Here is a 22202-nt window from a genome sequence, read left to right as displayed (position 1 = left end):
AAAATTAAAGAAATTTGTAAGCTACTGTCAATGAATGATCTTCGAAAAAAAAAACTTTTTGACGTAATAACGACACGTATAAATCGATAAATTCTATCTACATTCACAAACAAGCATGTTGAACTAATTTGAATACTACATTTCGCTAAGATTGCCCATATTAAGAAGAAACATTTTTTTAACAAGTCTTTCTGAAGAAAACTAAAATACTTGAGAAATTTTATATAGTACTAGCTAACCCCACCCGCTTCGCTGAGTGCAATTATGAACAAAATCGAACTTTATGGTTCCATTTGGTACACATTTTGCACTTAATCCAACAATATTTTGGCTTTGATCTAAAAAACAGTTGCAAGTACCTAAAAATAAAGTCTGTAAATTCTTCTTCCTCAGATAATACTTCTAAATAATAGTGTAAGTGACTTACAGTATTATTTGGCTCTTGTCGCTTAGTTTTTTGGAAGATTTAACGGTGAACTTCTTTTTTAACTTTTTTTAAGCTACCAGAGCTTCCAATTTTGCTCATGGGCAGTCTTGCCGAGTCATATCATATCTGATGTCCTGGATTATTTTTTTTAAATTTATCTTTATGACTTCTTCTTTCGCAGAAAATACTTTTGAATATTGACTTTCTATTATAAAAAAAAGAAAAAAATTTTAATTTTTTCACTGTTAAAAATACAACTGACTTTTCACAGTCATGAACAATAACAATTTGATGAAAAATCACAAAATTTACCATAATTCTTCGGCGCCTCAACTGAACTTGGTAAAACTTACAGACGTGGTCGATCCTACTAAAAGGCACTTATTTTATATTGCAAGTGTTGCCAATATTACTTTTTTTTCATACAACGTAGTACTAAAACGTTCTTGCCCTAGGGCTGCCAGATAAAATAATATTAATGTCGGGACAATAGGTTTTAAAAGTCAGGACAAATCGGGACACCAAACAAACTTATTTCCTACATTTTTGCGGATGGTAAAAATTCCATGTTTTGACAGTTTTCTAATTTTAAATGCGGACTTAAAATATAATGGAGTGTGAATAAATTGAGGCTTACAGCTTTATATCTGGAAAGCTGGAAGTTTTTCATTTTGGAAATTCTAAGCTTTTGCTATTTACCAGATTTCAATTTTCTGAACTCTAAAGCATGGAATACACGATACAATCGTCGCACACGATTTACGTTGTACCGATATCGTTAACATACACCATGTGATTTACTTACGATTTCATTAACTGTCAAAAAAAATTTCTCATTTTTATCCATTATTTGGTTGTTTGTAAAAAAAATATAATTTCAAAAACTAAATCAAATGTGAATTGAAAGCACACACACTGTACAGCCCCCATCTAATCAATCGCATACTACCTCTTGTTTTCCATCATCAGCATTCGACCGTGCGATATGGGTACAGCGGATACTTTGGTGCACACATACGATACAATTATCGAATGCGATTCAAATTTTGTACGATAATCGGTACGATCATTGTACCGTGTATTCCATGCTTAACAAAAGTTGTAGTGCTTAAAAATATCAAGACGCCACAAAATATCTCAAAAACATGTTTTGTAAATTTGGGCCGGTAGTTTTACTATTCATTTATACACGTGTAATAATAAAAGTGGCAATATATTTTCACAAAAAGGAAGTAAATGTCACCTCAATTAAATGTTTTCGAGAGAGAATAGCCCTCTTAACCACAGCTCGAATACCTACATATAAATAACGTAAGTGTAAACAGAACAAAAAACATTTTCATCAATGTCTTATATCTCAGGTTTCAAAAACTTACTTTTCATTGACATTTCAACATTATATTTCTGTTTTAACGGTATTAAAAAAGATCAAAATGTTTGATGAATATGATTGTTCAAAATCAATTGAAATTGCTGCACATTAATAGTGATTCATTACGCAGTCACATTTTTTTCTTGCCGAACGATTTCAAACAAAGCCGGATTAAAAAACAGAATTTCGGAACAATATCGGGACATTTTGTAAATCGGGGCAGGTCCAAATGTCGTTATCTTAATAATAATGCCAAAGTCAGGATTTAAACGATAATAATTAATAATTATTTTGAAGCCTGTCTTAATAAATTTGCTAACAAATTAAGATAAGTTAAAACTTTTAAAAATCGAGAGTGTGTTTTCACTCGTACAAATTGACAGCTATGTAAAGATGGAAGAAAAGGTATTATTTTTTTTGATACAAACCATCTACATATTAATACCTTTCAAACAAAAAAAAATTACCAAAATCGGACCAGCCAAACGCGAGTTTATCGGCCACACACACTAAAGGAACTCATTTTTATATATAAGATTTATTTGTTATAAGCAAGATAAAACAAAATCAAAAAAATTAACTTTTAAAATACCATAAAAGTCGTCTGCATCAAAAAAAAAAAAAAAAAACAGATTGATACAGAGACCATGGAATTGTTTTAATTTTATTACTTTAATCGTTAAGTTTTTTATTTTATACCTACTATTTTAACACATTTTTGTAATTTTAATTACTTTTTTACTAGCAAATAAAGTCGCTTATGGTCTTTCATTATTAAACCTTTTATTATTCAATTACAAAATAGAGTATTAAATAAAAAAGCATTATTCTTTAATTACATAACAATATTGTAAGGGTGCAATTGATTAAATTAAATTAAAGAGTTGAAACACAAAACACAAAAAAAAAATTCAATATTAACTGAAAGTTCAATTTTTTTTTATCATTCAGTTTGCAAATATTAATTTTAAAAATATAAAATAAAACAAAAAAAAAACATTTTCCATAAAGTCTATGCAGATATCATGGATTACTGCTTAAACCATACAATAATATAAAATAATAAACATATAAAAGTCATTCGAGTCAATGAATCAAAATGTTAAATGAACTGCTAGTTATTTTTTTCAAAACTTTATTATGATGCAGTTTTGTGTTTATTTTAATTCTTTTTTTATGGTTTACTTTTTCTATCATATCCTCTGCTTTTGTATAATGCATCCAAAAATGTATTTTTGATTTTCCATTCGAATAATCATAAATGTTGCACTTTCTATAGAGGTGATGATTTATATTAAATTAATTTATTCTATCAGGAATGGATTGAAGCCTAATTGGAGCCTTATTTTCTGAAAATTTGAAAATCAGACCCTAAAAAAAATCATGCAAATCCTTAATATTTGTATCCTTCCCGAATATTAAATGCTCATCAACTTATTTAAGTAACAAAGTCCAGATAAAATTTCACCAAAGTTGTGCCCATGAAATAGATCACGAGAAATCCACTCCTGGAAAACACATCATCCATTGCACATGCCATTGTTATGATATATCATATTAATGTGTATAGAATTATTTTACCTTAGCGCCCTCTACATAATACAAACAAAATATGCATCAACAATCTTTTTAATCATGTTACTCTCAGATAAATATTTGTATAGTTTCCAAGTTGATTTTATTGTTGTTTAAATATAGTTTCACGACAAAAGGACACCATCTCTCCTATGAAAGGATAAACTTTCCATACTGACAAACACAAAATCTAACTTATTCATGCAATTCACCTATAACCTATACACGATTCTAAAATATATTTCTGGTACAAATTTTGTTGTTCTAAATTATATTTGAAGCAAAAAAGTGAATATAAAGTTTTTAATTCAATATACCGGGCAAACTTTCAAAATAAAAAAAGGACATGAAAAAGTAATAATTTTCTGAGTATGGAAAATAAACAAGGTAATGACTAACGTGTTTGTAGACGTGTTTTGGACATTTGAAAACTATAAACAAACAAAACAATATTTTATATTTTGGAGTAAACTTATAGAAGACGTTTTCCCACTTAAAAATCGACCAGTAACCAAAGAAGAACTCTGAGGTTTCGAAAGAGTTTTGATAAATTTTTTGCCTTGAAATAAAACAATACTTGACTTATACAAAGTTATTTTTTGAAAAACTTTTCAATTTGTAAATTCGATTTGCATTATGGACCAGGAGTATAGGTACAGTGCACCTGCCTGAAGGTTGCAATATATTTTGCGTTAAGTGAATAAACCCTCAGAGGTTTTGTGTGAATCAAAACTTTTATTATTACTTTTCTTTAGAAAATTGAGAAAATATGTATAAAAAAATTGATACAATTTATATATCATTTCTTAAATGCAATTTTAAGTTAAATTTTCAATTTAATATAAAAAATTTTGAATTTATTTTGTCTATTTTTAGAACTTTGAAAATTAAGGACATTAATTTAAAAAAAAACTATTTTGATCGAAAAATTATAATTTTTTTGAGCTTTATTAAATTCTCTTATTTAATAAATATTTCTATCTTCTTTTTCAGCACAAGCAAAAGAAAAAGAAGAATTCATCTGCCCCATTCAAATTGGCAATGGCAATTTTGCAGATCCCGCATCATGTCGTAGATTCTACCAGGTTTGTTTAATTAAAATATTTACCACTAACTCATCAAATAAAATAAGCAAAAAAAAAAAATAAAAGAAACCATTTAATTTATTATATAAATGTGTCCTCTAAGAAACTAAAACCATACTATTTTATCTTTTTTCTATCTAAAAATACCACAAAATTCATTATATCCTGTCTGAGTCTTTTTTCGTTGTCCGCAGAGAAAATTAAATTATTTTCTAAAAATAAATTTTGTTTATCTTAGAAAATCCTCTCAAATTTCTTTTATTTTCTATATAACTCAATCTATTTATCTATATCATCTTATATGCATCTTTTATATTTGTATAGTGTGTAGATGGTTTTCCATACTTAAACCGATGCCCTTCAGGATTATACTTTGATGACATCAACAAATTTTGTAATTTCAAGGATGAAGCAACCTGCGGACCACTTCCAACTAGTAAGTTTATTTTGTAAAGTTTTTCTCATGGTTTTATACATATCTATATGTATGTAATGCATGTATACAAACAAATTCTTTTGTAAAAATCTATGAACAAGGTGATAGATGCACATTATCCTTTTTAGTAATAAAATTTAACTTTCATGAATAGAAGAACTTGTTAGAGATATGTAGATGGAAAGATTTAAAATATAATCCTTTTTTGAGATAAAATCATGAAAAGAAGGAAATTCAACAGGGTCCATACTAGAAGTATGGAAAATAAGTCATTTTTTCTTACAAACAGGTTTTTTGTGTATCAGTTACTCACAGGCAATATTTTGGTAAGAGGTGGTAGAATATATCATTTTAATCTAAGAAAAAGAGTTATTTCAATTACTGAAAATAAAAGTCACCCAAAGAATGAAATATTTCGAATCACCCAATTATAATTATTAAGAAGATCACAAATTTGGTTATTTAAGATCAACTCGCTCGATTAGTTCATCAGGTACCTACAAGCAATTTTTCAATAACTTACTATTTTTCATATTTTTTTAATTGGGATAAAAAAAAGTACACATACACCACAGTGACCCATATTTTCTTTGTACTATATTTATTTGAAAAGTGGTGTTTAAAAATTGATACTGTGGTCTCAGAGCAGATATAACAACAAAATATAAAAATTGTTTAATTCTATAATTTCAATAAGGTTTTGTGAATAAATTGAACAAGACAAATTTCAAAGTATGTATCTCAATGAAAACAGCTAAACTTTTTGTTTTCACTATAGGTCTGGTTTTTAATACCATCTTTTGTCGCTATCTCTTTCTTAAATGAAACTGGCATAAAATAAAATGATATCATTCTGATCGCAAAGCTATCATAATAAAAAGGATCTAAAGATGAAGAATACCTATCGTGGATGTGGTAATTTTACCAGAAACATCTACCAGACTTAAAAAAACAATTCCACTAGGTAGAGTTAGGTCCAAGAGCTGAAAGCAAATTTTGGGGCCAGGTATACGTTTGTGATCCGTTTTCTTGATTTATGACTGACATTAACGACTTAACCGCTTTCAGCGAATATTTTTGTACAAAAGTGTTTAGTTTATATAATTTTAAGAACTAGGAAAAATGTTCAAAATTATCAAAACAGTGTTTTTTTATTTTTTGAAAAATCATTTTTTCAAAACGAAATCATGAATTTTCTAAGATCTGGATTGATAATTACATCAGAATGGCATATCTAAGATTTTCTTATTGTTTCAAAATGCTTGTATACAAAAACTTGTTTTTTAAAAAATTGATTCCTACAATTTTAGAAAAATAAATCATTGATTAATTTAATGGCTTACTTTATTTCGAGGTCAAAAACATTTAAAAATACATAGGTTTTCCTATTTTGAATTAAAAAAACAACTTTAATTCCTTTTGCTAAGGAACATCTTAACAACTTCACTGTCCAATGAATCATTTCTGATTCATGAATTGTATTTTTTCCCATGTTTCCTACGTTCATGAATCATATATGATTCAACATTATTACTAAACGAATATTATTTTACGTCTCTATATAAACTTGTAAAAAAACATCTCTACGTTCTTGCTTGAAAAAAAAAACATCAATACCACGTCCTATGAATCACATTTGAACATAAATTATTTTTTGTACCGTGTTTACAGCGTCCATGAAGCAATTGTGAGTCATGAACATGTATTTTTAATAACGGATATATGTATTTTATACAAAAAATCACAGAAATAATTTTAATATCCTTTTGTAGGTTTATACACCCCCTAAATATGACTGCAATAAAAATTGAAATATATTTAAGAAAACTCATTTTTCCTCAATGAGATTTTTTTGTATATTCTAATTAGTAAATTAATTTAAAACGAACAAGGAAATATAAAAAAAATTAAATAACAATGAACAAGGATTACAAATTATTTGCACTTTTGTGTGCGGCGTTAAAGCATGTTAAGAAGTATGCAATACCGTCTTCACCATAAGGGCACACGGGGCCCGTGCCCAGGGCCCCCATTCTCAGGGGGGGCCTGAAGGAACGAAAATTTCTCTCACACATTAATTCTCAAAACATTTTTGTCGGGCAGACCATCTACCAAAAAATTTTATTTTTTATATGTATGTCAACCAAACAAAGCTTTTTCTACACCTATACCAACATAACCCATATGATTTCAACGTATTTTTTAACACTGATTCCAATGATCAATCTGACCATCCCTGAAAAGTAATGTACCTATTCATGTTGATCTGACACAAATATCTGAAGTGTAGTTTTTCAATTTTTTAAAATCTGCACCTTATCTTCAAATCAGGAAAATTAGGACTTGCGGATATGAGATTTTTTAAATTTTCGACATAAGTTATAGAACATCCAAACAAAGATAGAATCCAAAAATTAGCCTATTAGCACTAATTCCAAGATTGTACCTAGATGTTTTTTAGTGCATATCCCAAAATTTCCCCTTTTCTCAAAAATACCATTTTGTCATTAATATGAATGTTTTTTTGCATTGCATTGCTTTGATTTTTAATGATAATGGATATAGAAACCTTTATGCAAAATTTGGTTCCGCTAACTTTTAAGGGTTTTTCGGTAGTAAGTTAGCAACTGTTATAATAATACGGGTTGACAGATGAAAAACAGGTATAACTTTTTTCAGAGACATCAGATTGCCTTGATTTTAAATTTTTTGGAATCAGCATTAAAAAATACCTTGATATCATGTATCATTATGTGTATATAATACCATCCTCTCTATTTCGCGATTTGTCCTTGAAAATCGCGAGTTGCGGACATGAGATTTTTCTAGATTTTTGAGGTATGTTATAGAATGCCAAAACGAAGGTATTGAGCAAAAAAATTTCTATTAGTATTCATTCTTAGGTTAAACCCTTATTTGACTGGATTAATAGACGATCTGCTAATTTCAATCTAATCTAAATTGAGTATTTTTATTACATGTTCTTAGAGTGTATAATCATTTTTAATGAGACCAACTATAACAATCATCTTATATCGTTTTTGGTCAATAATCATATTTGATTCCTAGGACGTGTTCATATGATATGAACACTTACTACGTCCATAAATCATATGTAAACACAAAGTAAAACTTCTTTTTTAACAAAGCAACAAAATTATTAATGGTAAAAAAAGCATTTTGCCTCATATCTGAGTCAGTCGCAATACTTTCTACCACAAAAAAAGTTTGGACGTAGAGAACATTTTGAATCAATTTATGTAGGGACGTAGTATATTTTTCATATTTATGATCATATATGATTCATGAACGCTGGAAATACGGTGCAGAAAACTTCTATGTATCAAATGTTATTCATGGGACGTAAAGAAAATGCCTGTCTTTCTGACACAAAATTATGAACGTAGCTACTTTATTTTACCAGTTTGCATATTATATGCTATGTATAAAAAGCTTTAACATTAAACAAAATTTTATTTTTATATAGACATTTCCAATGAATTTTACTAATTAAAAATCAAATACTTCACTGTAAAAAAGTTGTTGAAGTTCCATTTTAAATTAGCTATTGATGCCTTTTGTACAAAAAATTGAACTAAATACCTACACATTTTAAAAAATATCACTAATTTAAAATATTCAAATATATTAATGGTATTAATGGAATTAACAGCAGCCCAACTGCAATTATGGAAACATACAAAAACTGAAACCAAATGAAAGTGGTCCAAAAATACATCTTTTTGCGTTTGGTCTACTAAAGGGCATCTTTTGCTTATGTATTACACAGACATTACACATGCAGAAAATCTCCAACACTTCATCAGAATTTCGTTTACAAACCATTGTAAAACCCTTTTTTACTTCCTCTTGTAAGGTAGAGAAAAAGCACAGTAAACTTCCAACAATTTCGTATAAAATTTTCAAATGGTTCATACTTATTTTGGTTATTAAAGAATTTTTTTGGGTAATAAAACTACTTTGTAAACAGTAGAAACATAAATACATCCTTATGTATATGTAGGTACTTAGATATACTTTTTAAAATTGAAACAGGAAATTCGAAAAATAAGTAAAAATTTCTTTTACTGCATTTTCGAATATATCGAAGAGGTTTCTTTATCATCAGGTGAGAACATATTCCATTCAATTTGAAAAAGAAAAAGGGAAGAATTCCCGAAAACGTTTGTTAAATAAACAACATATAATATATGAGTATAAGAAGTTCTTTATCTTTTATTTAATTTTATTTAATAAAAAGGATCTTCTTTATAGTGACATTGTGACAGTGAAATAATTTGCATTTCACAGCGTACTGTTGTGTGTAGACTTCAATGCACATAACACAATCAAGACACTCAGATTTGATACATTATTTAAGTGAACATTCTTAGACAATCGTTTAGATATAGTAGATTGCCAATAGGTTACTCTTTTTAGTTCCACATTCAATGTTTAATTTTCTTTGTCAATAACTTCAGGATATCTATTTTTTTTTTTTAAATGAGAAACAGACTTTATTTAAGTGAAATCGAGTGTAATATCAAAGAATTCCTACCTTAAGGACATCTATTTATCTATTTCCAAGGACATTTTCTTCTATGAAGGTTGGTATACCCCCGAGACGGTCATTGTACTGCTTCTTTTCTTTGATGAAATTTCAAACTGATTTCAATTTACTTTGTCTCCAAACAGCACTTAAACTATTAGAGTTCTTTTTTGTCGTATTCAAATATGCTCTTTTTGTAGACTAGAGATTTTGCGGGAATTTTGTCTTTCTTTAAAGTCAATATTCTTTGTGTCAGTCTGATAGACAGACATAGTCAATATACATTTCTAAACCAAAAGCAAAGACTGTAATGTATTTGAAATTTAACTGGTTTCTCTTGTGGGTTTTCGTAATATATGAAAACGAATTCTCAAATGTTTTTTACCTTGTGTAAACTCAATTGATTGGAGACTTTGTATCGTATAATCATTTTATGGAAATAATTTGAATATTTAATGTAAGTTGCAGTTTTTGGAAAATGCATTATTTGATAGGTAAATGATTTATCGATTATATGGATGTTTTTAAACCTAAATAGTTGACACATACTTAAATAGAAACAAAAAAAATCATCTTATTTTGTTTGTATTTAAAAAAATTCGATTATCATCTTGTCAAAAAAAAAATTGAATTATTTGCATTAAACCAGAAACTCCTTATCTTTCAAAACCCGCTTGAAATAAAGTAGTTAAATTCATACTCTTATTTCCAAACTGTCAACTCAAAATTCGTTGTCCTTTGTCATAAATGGCAAACAGCTACGAGAATATGATTGTTTTTAAATACTTCCGTTGAATTTATTGGCAAAAAGAAGAAAAACAAAAAATAAATTTTCAAAATTTCCTACAAATCCAATAAAAAATTATGTAAACACAAAGCTGATGGGACTAAAGTGAATGTCTAGATGTATTTTTCTTTCTATTTTAACTTTCAAGATTATTTTGAAATATGAATACAAAAAATATATAACTTTTCTCGGTCCCGAATCCCCAAATCCAAACCCCAAAAAAAAAAACCACAACCCTATTTCGTATATATTTATTTTTATTTTGCATCATCATAAAAAAAAATAAAATAACATAAAACCACCTATAACACACAGTTATAAGGAAATATAAAATAAAAAAAAAAAAAACAAACAAATCAAAGAGGATAAAAACAAAAAAACAAGAAAAAAAAATGATAGAGGAAGAAAGAGATAAATATTGAGTAACAACTTGACAGAAAATGGATGTTTAAACATTTATCGCTTCCGACAATCAATTTAGACAAAACGACTCAAAATGTTTAACCGCCCATCAGACAGCCACCCTCGCTACCATCATCATCATCCCCTAGTTTATATATGCTCCTTGGAATATAGGAACAAAATGCACACACTTATAAAGTGGATAAACATGTTGGGATGGTGTATTCCCTCTGCGTCTATTATTTTTCAATCTGCCTAGCAAAGGGGCTTAGAACTGTTGATGCACACCCCCAAACTCCATTCACCCCCCAACTTCAGACGAAATAATATACATACATAGTATTTGCATGAAGTTTTTTGTTTATTTCCTGAAAATCATTCTCTTCTCTCTACGCCAGGACTCTTTTGCAGGAGTGAAAATTCAAAATTTCATCAAATTTTATCCCCAAAAATCCTTGACAGAGATTTTACTAAGAATTTGTTTATGTGTGTGTTTATATTTTTTTTTTTTGCAAAACAAATTGTTTTATTGAAATATGCCTTTCTTCTCCTTCTTCTTTTTCATCCTGATTGACACAGCTCCAGCACCAAAAACAGATGCTCCAGTGGACTTGGCTCTAAAGTGTGATCCAGCTCAATGTGAATTGCCATATTGTTTCTGTTCAAAGGATGGCACCCGTATTCCTGGTGATCTCGAACTCGAAAAGGTAAGTTATAAAATGCATCCTCTCTTGTGCATATATGAACACACAGATTCCTCAGGATATTAATAGATACAAGTTGTTATTGATTTTTCTGAGAGGTGCACAGTGATGGGCAAGAATAAGAGGGATTAGAACGATGACTGGGAAGCTGTCATTCAGAGTTACATAAACTAGTTTTTTTTTTTGTTTTTGTTTTGTGTAATTTATTTATGAGCTCCGAACCATAGTTAAGACTAACATCTTTACCATTACCACACTCAAATGGAAGAAGATGAAACTTTTGAAATGACATTCCTTTGCTTCTTCTTCCTCACTGCTCTGTCCTGTCTGTCATCATCATCATCATTGTATAGTCATCAGTCTAGAGGGAATATAGTTATATACTAACTCCAAACATTCATCGAGACACATAGATATAAGGTATGGGAATCCTTGTGTACAATCGAAAAAGGAAATAGGATGAGACACACTTTTAATTAAGGATAAATCCTGTGGATGTTAGTTTTGTGCATATAAACCACCATTCCACACACAGGACCCAGCATCTCTCCAAACTGTAACTTCAGTCAGTATTCATCTAGTCCTTTTATTCATTTCATTTCTCTTACTGCTACAAAAAGAGATATGGAAAGAATTGAAATGTGCAATAGAAGGTTTATCTTCTTCTTCTTTTATACTTCATATCATCCTTGTACATACAAATACTACTTACAGAGAAGGACCTTAGATTTTGAGATGAGATCCATGGACTTTGACAAAAAGTCAAATAGCATTGGGCAACAGTCTAATAGTCAGTATAAATGGTGACGTATTGAACTGACAGGCAAATACTACAAAATGTCATATTACTCAGCAGGATATTAATCTTATCCTGTGTGCTAGATGATGATGATGATGATATAAATGAAAGCATCATCAGGAGAAGAACAATATAAAGTTGACTATACTCTAACTAAACAAATTTCCATATTTTTGGAAATTTATAAACATATTAAGAAGACTTTTGAAAATTTGCTATTTTTGAATAAGGATAAATTGTCAACTTTCAAGTTGGTATTTCAAAAGCGAGAGATATGTCTTTATTGGTACATAAGACAAATATTGAATTTGTTGATGATTTATTATGAAAAATGGTTTAGGAAATAACCTATTCAAACCTGCATTGGTTTAATTTATTTTGTTAGGTACATTTCTTTGTTTAATTTTTTTGAAACTCGTTTAAAGATAATTTTCAGAGCTTTTCAAGAGCTGGTTTAGAGCAATCAATGCAGTCAATGCAGTAGAAATCAAAGAAATTAGTTACTAATTTCAAGTTATTTCCGTAACTAAGTTTTTGAACTGCAGACAAAAAAAAGAAAACAGTTAACCGTTTAAACTTATATTCTTATTATAAAGCTTATTAAAGTTGAATTTACTTGTTTTTAAAAATTTAAAATTGAATAATAAAGTCAAAGAAATATGGTAAAATCCTTTCAATAAATGGACTTCCGTCAATTTCCATAGAGATTTAGAAATTTAAGGGGGGAAATCCCTCTGGAAATTTTTATTTTTGCATTAATTTTTTTTTGCCTAATACCTAAATTCATTTATCAACCGAAGAAACTATTTTCAGTGGTCTAAGCTTTAAATGAAGCCTCAAAAGCCCCTAGATAGTCCCGAAACCTAGCCCTCCGAACCTACCACAGTACGAAAACGAAAACTTTAAACGCTTTTTCCTCGAAACGCGTTTTTTTCCGCGCCGTGCAACGTAACTCAAAAACTAATGAAGCTTTTAAATTACTTTTTAATTTATTGGCCATTGCATGAGCCTAAAAGTTCAATAAAATTTGTATAATAAATATTTTTTTTAACAATCTATATATTAACTCAAGTAGCACAAAAGTCTAAAATACACCAAAATATTTGGAGTATTTTTTGCACTTTCGTGATATACATTTTGAATATAAAAAATATACCATTTTCTCGTATATAAAAAACACCACTGTTTAAAAAATTACACCAATTTTGGTATATAAATAGCGCTAGTGGTATAAAAAATGATCTGGTTTTTGGTGATAATTATAATTATAATTTTCCTTTGAAATTGAAAAAAATAACCAAATAAATCTATGGAAAAAATACACCATTTAAATTATTCTGATTTATAATTTGAACCAAAGTTTATTTTTTACCTCAAACAGTTTGAAATGAAAATGAATTTCTATTCACCATCACAATAATAAGAAACTAATGATTAAATATGAATTTGAGTGCCTAATTTAAGAACGAAACACATTTTGTCTACTGATTTTAGATACTACCCCGTCTAAAAATCGAGCGCCTCAAAAATTTCAATGAATTAATGATTTTTTTTCGATTTTAAAAATCAGTTTTTCAAAAATTATAATTTTTTTTGTCGTCTTTACATTTTTTTTTGAAGAGTTCTTTAATAATATAATATAAACGAATCGAAAAAACTAAGAATGCGGGGTTATTAGGTCGATATTATATACTATTATAGTAAAATAATTAATCGCTGTCTTCATTTTTTAAATCTCCCACTTATGCAGTCTGGTGAATTTTATGTCCACAGGATGTATTTCCTACACCAAAGACAGTGTACAAAATATACCGTTTTGGTTGATTTCAGAATCGATTAATTTTATGCACCATTAATTGTATATTTTAAAAACAACCGAGTACACTGAACCAAATCCTTACGTAAATACAACGAAAAAATTCGTTGAGCCAACGAAAATTTAATTAATTTTCAGCCGATGAAAAATTTAATTGGCTCAACGAAATGGCTTTCATACGTTAACGAAGAACTTCATCAATCAACGAAAACTGTAGTATTTTAATGAAATTTTTCATAAAAATTTTTGATCGAGAGTTAATGAATTTTTACATCACTTTACGAAATTTTTCATCGATTAACGTAAAATTTAATTAACCACGGTGATATTTTTCTTTAGTCAATGTATTTTTTGATTAATTTATGAAAGAACTTTCGTTAGCTAACGAATTTTTTCGTAAATTTAATGAACATTTTTATTAAATTACGAAAAAATATTTGTTTGCTAACGAAACTCTTCGTTGTATTAATTGTATTTTTTTAATGGACTTTTTAAATTATTAATTTAATATAGTTTAAACCAAAAATTGGCGTTTCGACCCGGTGGAGCTCACTTAAGTCAACTGATGAGTCCGACTTATCGTGAGACACCTTGTCAATACGCAAATATTTTTTATATTCAGCTCAGCTTACATAGATTTTTAAACAAAAACCTAATGTGAACTATATAAAGCGAGATTCAATTTTTAATCATTAAAACAGAAATGCACCCAAGTCTACGTTTTTTTTTGTAAGGCAACGATTTTTTTCGTTAACTGATGTATTTTTTTATAAGCCAATGTAATATTTCATTAGTATATGAAGAATTTTCATAAGCTTATGAAGATTTTCGTTAGTTAATGTTGAATTTCATAAGTTAATGAATTTTTTCGTTACTTAATTAAAACTTTAATAAAGTAAGGAAAAAATTCTTATTTTTATTCTTAAAATTATGAGTATAAAATTTTTCGTAAATTGATGAATCTTTTCATTGAATTGGATTTTTTGGCACTAAAAAGGGAGAAAAAGTGTATGAAACGTTTTCATTTATTGATGAAGGTTTTCATATTACGAAAAATTACATATTTTCGTTGAGCCAACGAAAGTTTCGTTGGGCCAACGAAAATGTAGTGTATGAAACGATTTTCGTAATTTTACGAAATTTATTATTTTCAGTGTATCGGTGTATTTTTTGCACGGAATATTAAAAAAATGTTGAAATTTTGTACAAAAAAACACAGTGGTATAATTTTTATTCCACTTAATTTGAAAAATACACCATATTTTTTCAATTTTCTCAATTTACACCAAAATTAATGAATTTACACCAATTTATACACCAGTGTGCTACTTGAGAAAGTTTGGTTTTGTGTACGTTCGCTAACCGGCCACACCGGCTGACTTATTTTCTTAATATTTTTTTTTTAAATCAAAGAGGCATAAGAGGAGAAGGTTTAAAACAAAAAAAAATTTTGATTTTATAGGGTAAATAGGGGTAACACGACATTGAAAAAAGAGACATTGAAATAATAGACAAATTTATTAAATAGTTAAAAAAGGTATTGAAAAAATTCAAAAAAAATTTCAAAACCAAGTTGTGAAGGTTTTTTTGCAGTCATAGACCTTCGACAAAAGACTAATTAGAGGTACACAAAATTTTGCACAGAAATTTGAGTTACACCATGAAAAAGATATTAAAAAAAAAATTAGGGGTCTGAAATGGATTTTTTTCATAGGCCCTGTATTTTGAAATAAAAATTTTTGAAAAACAACCTAGTTTTTAGGGACATTTTTTAGTACCTAGTCTTTTATTTTTTTTCGAATTTTTAAAAGCCTGCAAAAAATCTCAAACTTATAGGAAATATAGGTTTTAATCATGCGCATGCAAGAGTATTTTGCATAGTTAACATTTTTGAACTCATTTTATGAACTTTTCAAGTTTTGATCCTCTTTTCCATTTGAAAATTAACTAATTACAGAGCCGAAAATAAGAAATAAATACAAGAAATGGCGGAACGAGTTTTTTTTATAAAAAATTATTGTGTTTTTTGTTTTTTTATTATCTAATTTTTATTTTACCTACACTTTTTTCTACTAAATTTAGGTTCATGCAATGCGTATAAATATATTTTATTGGAAAAAAATTTCTTTTTTGATTATAAATAATTTTCTGGACCTGGGCATTGCACGGCGCAAACTCGAGACGTCAACTTTAAAGAGCTGTAGATCCGCCATTTTGTTTTTTTTTGCACTTCAAAAAACATTGTATCAATACTTCATAATGTCAATAATATCACATACTTTTCCAAATTTCAATAAATGCTTTCAGTTTTCCAAAAAAAAATTATTGAAAAAGCTATCGTCCAGAGGGATTTCCCCCCTTAACCAAAACAGTTAAAAAGTATTGCAATTAAATTTTTTTAAAACAAGATACACTGAACCAAATCCTTACGTAAATACAACGAAAAAATTCGTTGAGCCAACGAAAATTTAATTAATTTTCAGCCGATGAAAAATTTAATTGGCTCAACGAAATGGCTTTCATACGTTAACGAAAAACTTCATCAATTAACGAAAACTGTCGTATTTTAATGAAATTTTTCATAAAAATTTTTGATCGAGAATTAATGAATTTTTACATCACTTTACGAATTTTTTTCATCAATCAACGTAAACTTTCGTAAGCTAACGAATTTTTTCATTAATTTAACGAATATTTTAATTAATTACGAAAAAATATTCGTTAGCTAACGAAACTTTTCGTTGTACTAATTATTCTTTTAGTAGATTATACTTACTTTATTTTCGTAATCCTACGAATTTTTTCGTAAGCCTACGAAATTTTTCGTTCATTTTTCTTCCCTAAAATTTGGAATTTAAACCTGAAATTAAAAAAAAAGTGGAGTGGAGATAAATTTTTTAACCATTAAAAAAGCATGTTTTGAATTTTAATTTTTGAATTTTTATTCACGGGGGATACGGGATATTCTAAATTCAATACATGGAATAAAAAAATTAAATTAAAATCATGAAAAACCTGGAAAAATATATCTACTCTTCTTAAGGAGGTACATAAATGAATATTTGGGTTTTTTGGTTCGGAATTATGTACCCCTTAGGTTGACATCTTTTGAATCTGAAATAATAAGCGCTTGGTTATAAAAACACCACTTTTTTATACCGCTTAATAAGTTTTCGCACTTTCGCGGTTGAATTTAAACTACCAGAAATACACACAAGAAAAGAAAATACGAGTGCTCTCGTTAGTCTACGTTTTTTTTATGTAAAGTAACGATTTATTTTCGTTAACTGATGTATTTTTGCATAAGCTGACGTAATGTTTCATTAGTATATGAAGAGTTTTCATAAAAAAATTATTTATTTTCATAAACTGATGAAAATTTTTGTTAGCTAATGTTGAGTTTTATAAGTTGATGAATTATTTCGTAACTTAATGAAAACTTTGATCAAAATACTAAAAAATTAATTTTTTAAACAATTTTTTTCCGTAAAAATGAGTATGAAATTTTTCGTTAAGTGATGAATATTTTCATTAAATTAGATTTTTTGACTCTAAAAAGGGAGAAAAGGTTTATGAAATGTTTTCATTAAGTAAAGAAGGTTTTCATATTACGAAAAATTACATATTTTCGTTGAGCCAACGAAAGTTTCGTTGTATGAAACAATTTTCGTAATTTTACGAAATTTATTATTTTCAGTGTAGGTACTAGTCAGTTAACTATTTCAAATAAGCTTTATTATAACTTCGATAATAACTGCTGACTGCAATGTAGCATTCAAAGTACTTCTCTAATGAAAAAAATTGAGACCATTTTTATTCTTGCACAAAAAATTGCAAACAATTCTGATTCTCGTAGTTTTTCTGAACAAGTTCATCAGGTGCCATCAGGCTGTAGGAAATGTTTGAATTTTGGAGCTTATCCAGTTCTTCAAACAAAAAAGTTAGATTGTCATGAGTCTCGATATTAATCAGTGCTGATAAAATGATTGTTACTATTACAGTGAAACCATTATCCTATGTTTCTCTCAGGAGCCGAATTGCATGTTTTCATGATCAAGTTTTTAAAAAGCATAACTTTTCCAATATTCTGCTAATTCATTCGGTAGAAACACAGATGTTTGCAAAGTTTTTAATATTTTGTTGATTTCTTTTTCAAAAAGATTGGAGATTAGTGACACAATTTTTGTTTTCGATTATTAATGATCATAAATGAGGCTATGAGAACAATAGTGGCGTAAGCCACAAAGAGGAAGTTTTGAGCTACGAGTGATTTAAGATACAGGGTTTTTCAAAACAACACTTTTTTGAGTGCCATCTAGTTCTAAATGTATCTAGCTGCATAAATCTATTTTTGTAATAAAGTAGATATATTAAGAGACCAAGTTTTTATGAAAAACTCATTTTTGAAAAAAAAAACCGGTTACGCCACTATTGCTCTCATAGCCTCAAATGTCTCTAGGTACTTTTTTGTCTTGACAAAGGTTTTGAATCCCAAACCACGAAGCAACCATTTTGTTTGCATGAAATTCCTATTAATGTGTCGGCTATATCTTGAGCATTTGTTTACTTCCTATATTGCAGGTTAAGCGGTCATAAGTGTATTAGAATCCATTGATAGTACCAAATTTTTGTTGTTAATAATACTGAACAGTCAGTTCTTGTCATGTGGTGAAGAAATACTATAGTGATAATTATCAATATAATGAGTATTTTAACATAATTAAAAGTCAAAAACTATTAAATTCATGTTAATATCTATATTCAACATAATATGTTTACGAGTAATTCTCATTACAAAACAAAAAAAAAACTTTAATATAAATTGCTTGGAAATTCGATTGAATTATTAATATTACAAATAAATCATTCAACTGGAATTATTGAACACATTCCGCATGATATGGATGAGAGATCAATATATTTTAATAATAAAGCTTCTAAAAACCACCACAATCGGTGAAATTTTATCAAATAAATCCATCAAAATTCATCAAGTTAATTGGAATTATTTGTTCTTAAAAGAATTTACTTTATTATATTTACCAACAAGTCTAAAAGCGGGTGTTTTTTAGCCTACACCCCATTAAATGGTCAAATACCTATAATTGACAGTAATAATACTAGGGTAAATATCGATGACTAACCAAACATTGTAACCGCTAATCGTTCAATGCGCCTTGCACTGCAGGCGAAAAGTGGACAACAAGCAAATGGCTGTCGTTCGTCCTTTCGTGTGGTTTGCAACCACAAAGTTAAACAAAGGGGAATTATACAAAACAATTGGCATCTTCAAAGGGTGATGGGGAATACAAAATGAATTTAGACAGGACCGTCTTAAGTAATGAAAGAGCCCGTGAAACCGTATAAAAAGAGAAAACCAATTCTGGATTTTATATTAAAAATTATAAAATAATCGAAAAAATAAATCGATAGATACCTATATCTTATCGATTGAAAATGCTATCGAAATTTACAAAAATCATCGATATCGATATAATTGGCAGCTAAATTTTAATTAATCGATATATCACAGTGGAAAAAAATTGACGACAAATATCGATACTTTTTGAAAGAATATCGATATTTCGATAAATCGTTTTTATGAATTTGAATTTAATAATATCCATCTCTGGGCCCTGAAGTCATCTTTCCCAGCTACCCACGTAAAGATGGGACAGTATGGATCGATTTCTAATTATCCTCCGATTCAATGAGTTTAATATAAGCAACAATCACCGGTGTGAACAATAGAAAGGAACTTTTTTTATCCCTCATCGAACAGGAAGAGGTAGAAAAGGAAACAATCATGGGACGAAATCTTTCATCGTCGTCGTCGTCGGTCGGTCGGTCATCGGAAGTATTGGACGACGAAGAATAGTATTTTCTTCTTCGATCACAATACTTTTCCCAAAGGAAAAAAAAAAAAAATACATAAAAAAAAAGAAAATTATTTTAGAAAGGACTTCCAACGAAGGATACGTTATTTAATCGGAAATTATCCTCAATTGAAAGGCATCTCTCTTTTGCAAAGAGTTAATATCATGTATCCTGTAAACATAGCTAAACCATTCTGATGAAAGAGTTAGTAGAAAAAAAAATAAGCTAAGAAGACCATCTAATTACAAGAGTGAAAATGGCCCAGATCATCCTTAACAGAGGGGTAGAGAAAAAAAAAGGGGAAAAGGGAAAATGCTTTGTCCAGAAAGGCATCCACCATCACCACCGTCGCCAGTACAATGTGAAAACCTGTAATTGATGGTTCTCGCTGATGATCCAATACTTTTCCCTCTCATTTCTTTGCCATTAAGTGTGTGTGGTGACTAACCACCTGAAAAGGGATATTACATGATTATAATTGGATTTTTGCTCCATTTGTTATCCTTTCTCTAGGTTGTTCATTTTTTTTTTTTTTTTTTTTTTTTTTTGAAAAAAAATCCTTTTCTTTTTTTTTCATACCCTGGAGGAACGAACAATCAAAAGGGGATAAGAAATTGAAGGACCAGATAGATGGACAGGATATGTCAGGCGGCTTGAGGATGAAAAAAAAAAACGAAAAAAAGTAGAAGAAGAAGAAAAAAATTGAGCTAGGGAACAAAGTGAAGTGAACAATTGAGAAAAGATGACCGCTGTTGATAATGTGGTCTTTTGAAAGGTTGGCAGCTAGCTAGCTAGCTATACCTTGCTCCTTAGCTTAGTCATGGTTTTTGTTGTGCATTGACAGGAGAGATCTAGGTTTCATCTTTTTTCACTTTTACTTTATTTTTTTTTTTTTGCTGTGATAGAAAAAGGATACTGAAATATACTTAAATAATATGGATTTTCTCTCAAAATGAGTATATTACTTTAATATACGACACGTGTATAAGTGTGTTGGTTATCAATGCCGTCTTTACCATAAGGGCACACGGGGCCCGTGCCCAGGGCCCCCATTCTCAGGGGGGCCCCGAAGGAATGAAAATTATATTCTCAAAACATTTTTGTCGGTCAGACCATCTACCAAAAAATTTTAGTTTTTATATGGCAACCAAACAATCAAATAAATTTTTTTCTACACCTATACGGAAAATATATGTTTTCAAAAATAAAACAAACTATGTTGCGTTGTATGCGGACAAAATTTTAAATCCAAACCACCAAACCCAAATTCAATTTTCAAAAAAAAAAATAATACAATAATATTTTCAAAAAACAAGAAAAATACCTTTTTTTTCCACTGTAGGTAAGATTACACTGGTTAACAAGGGTTCTGTTGCCGAAACAAAAATATACTTTTCTGAAGGTTTTCAGTGTGCTGAACTTGAATCCGAAGTCAGAAAAAATTGACCAGCTCCCGTTTTTGAAATATTCTTCCTTATTCTTTAATATAAGAAAAATTATTAGAAGACATTTAGCGGTTTCGATAAGAACTATTTTCCTTCTTTCAAGAACTTTTTAAATCTTTCCGATATCTTTGTTATTGCACGAGATATCTTAAAATGAAGTTAGTGGCTTTGGCTTCATATATCATAAAGGAGATAATGACGTTATAATTTCTATGGTAGATATAATGAGCCAAACAACCGAAGATATCTCGGGCAGTAAAAAAGATATCGGAAAGATTTAAACAGGTCTTGAAAGAAGGAAAACAGTTCTTATAGAAACCGTTACTAAATATGTTACTAAATATAAATTTAATTATATAAAAGAATAAGGTCCGAAGTAGTCCGAAGTAGGATTTTCTAACGGTAATAATATTTCAAAAACGGGGGCTGATCAATTTTCTCTGACTTCGGATTCAAATTCAGCACACCGAAAACCTTCAGAAAAGTATATTTTTGTTCCGGCAACAAAAAAAAAAGTTTAATTTTATTAACCAGTGTTATTTATTATTTATTAATAAAAACAACGAATTCTCTTCCATTATCTTTTTCCTTAAATAATAATTTCGTTTAAAGTTTGCAAAACTGTCATTTTTGTAGTGCGTGTTAAAGTCAGTGTAAAAATATGAGTAGATTCGTATTAAAAGACGAAAAAGAATCAATTCGTCGGCAAAAAACATCAATACTTTTTCCGTTGGAAAACGTTTGAGAAAAAAGTATTGCCGGCTCGTCGACGGTACATCAATGTTTTGGTTCAATGGAAAACGCCATGGTACAATGGTTTTAATTCGAATTGCGAATTGCTCTCGTATTTAAAGATTGACACATAAAATTCATTGAATAACTTTTAAAAAAATTGTTTTTCAAAAAAAAAATTAATTTTTTTTGTTTA

General features: G+C 28.8%; 1 protein-coding gene across 2 annotated transcripts in view; it reads left to right on the top strand.

Annotated features, from left to right (window-relative positions):
- LOC129909813 (chitin deacetylase 1) overlaps positions 1 to 22202 on the top strand; it is a 74837-nt gene that overhangs the window by 22148 nt on the left and 30487 nt on the right. The window contains exons 1-4 of one of the 2 annotated variants that reach the window (XM_055986911.1): positions 3665 to 3761; positions 4368 to 4459; positions 4784 to 4895; positions 11213 to 11340. In XM_055986911.1, coding sequence (XP_055842886.1) covers positions 3746 to 3761; positions 4368 to 4459; positions 4784 to 4895; positions 11213 to 11340 — 348 coding nt within the window. In that variant the 5' untranslated portion in view covers positions 3665 to 3745. Of the gene's footprint in view, positions 1 to 3664; positions 3762 to 4367; positions 4460 to 4783; positions 4896 to 11212; positions 11341 to 22202 lie in introns of those variants that run through there. The other variant, XM_055986910.1, reaches the window with a different exon arrangement.

Source organism: Episyrphus balteatus, chromosome 2 (genome assembly GCF_945859705.1).
Source record: "Episyrphus balteatus chromosome 2, idEpiBalt1.1, whole genome shotgun sequence".
Lineage (NCBI taxonomy): Eukaryota > Metazoa > Arthropoda > Insecta > Diptera > Syrphidae > Episyrphus > Episyrphus balteatus.
Note: the sequence above shows the minus strand (reverse complement) of the source record. Positions and strands in the feature narration are given on the sequence as shown.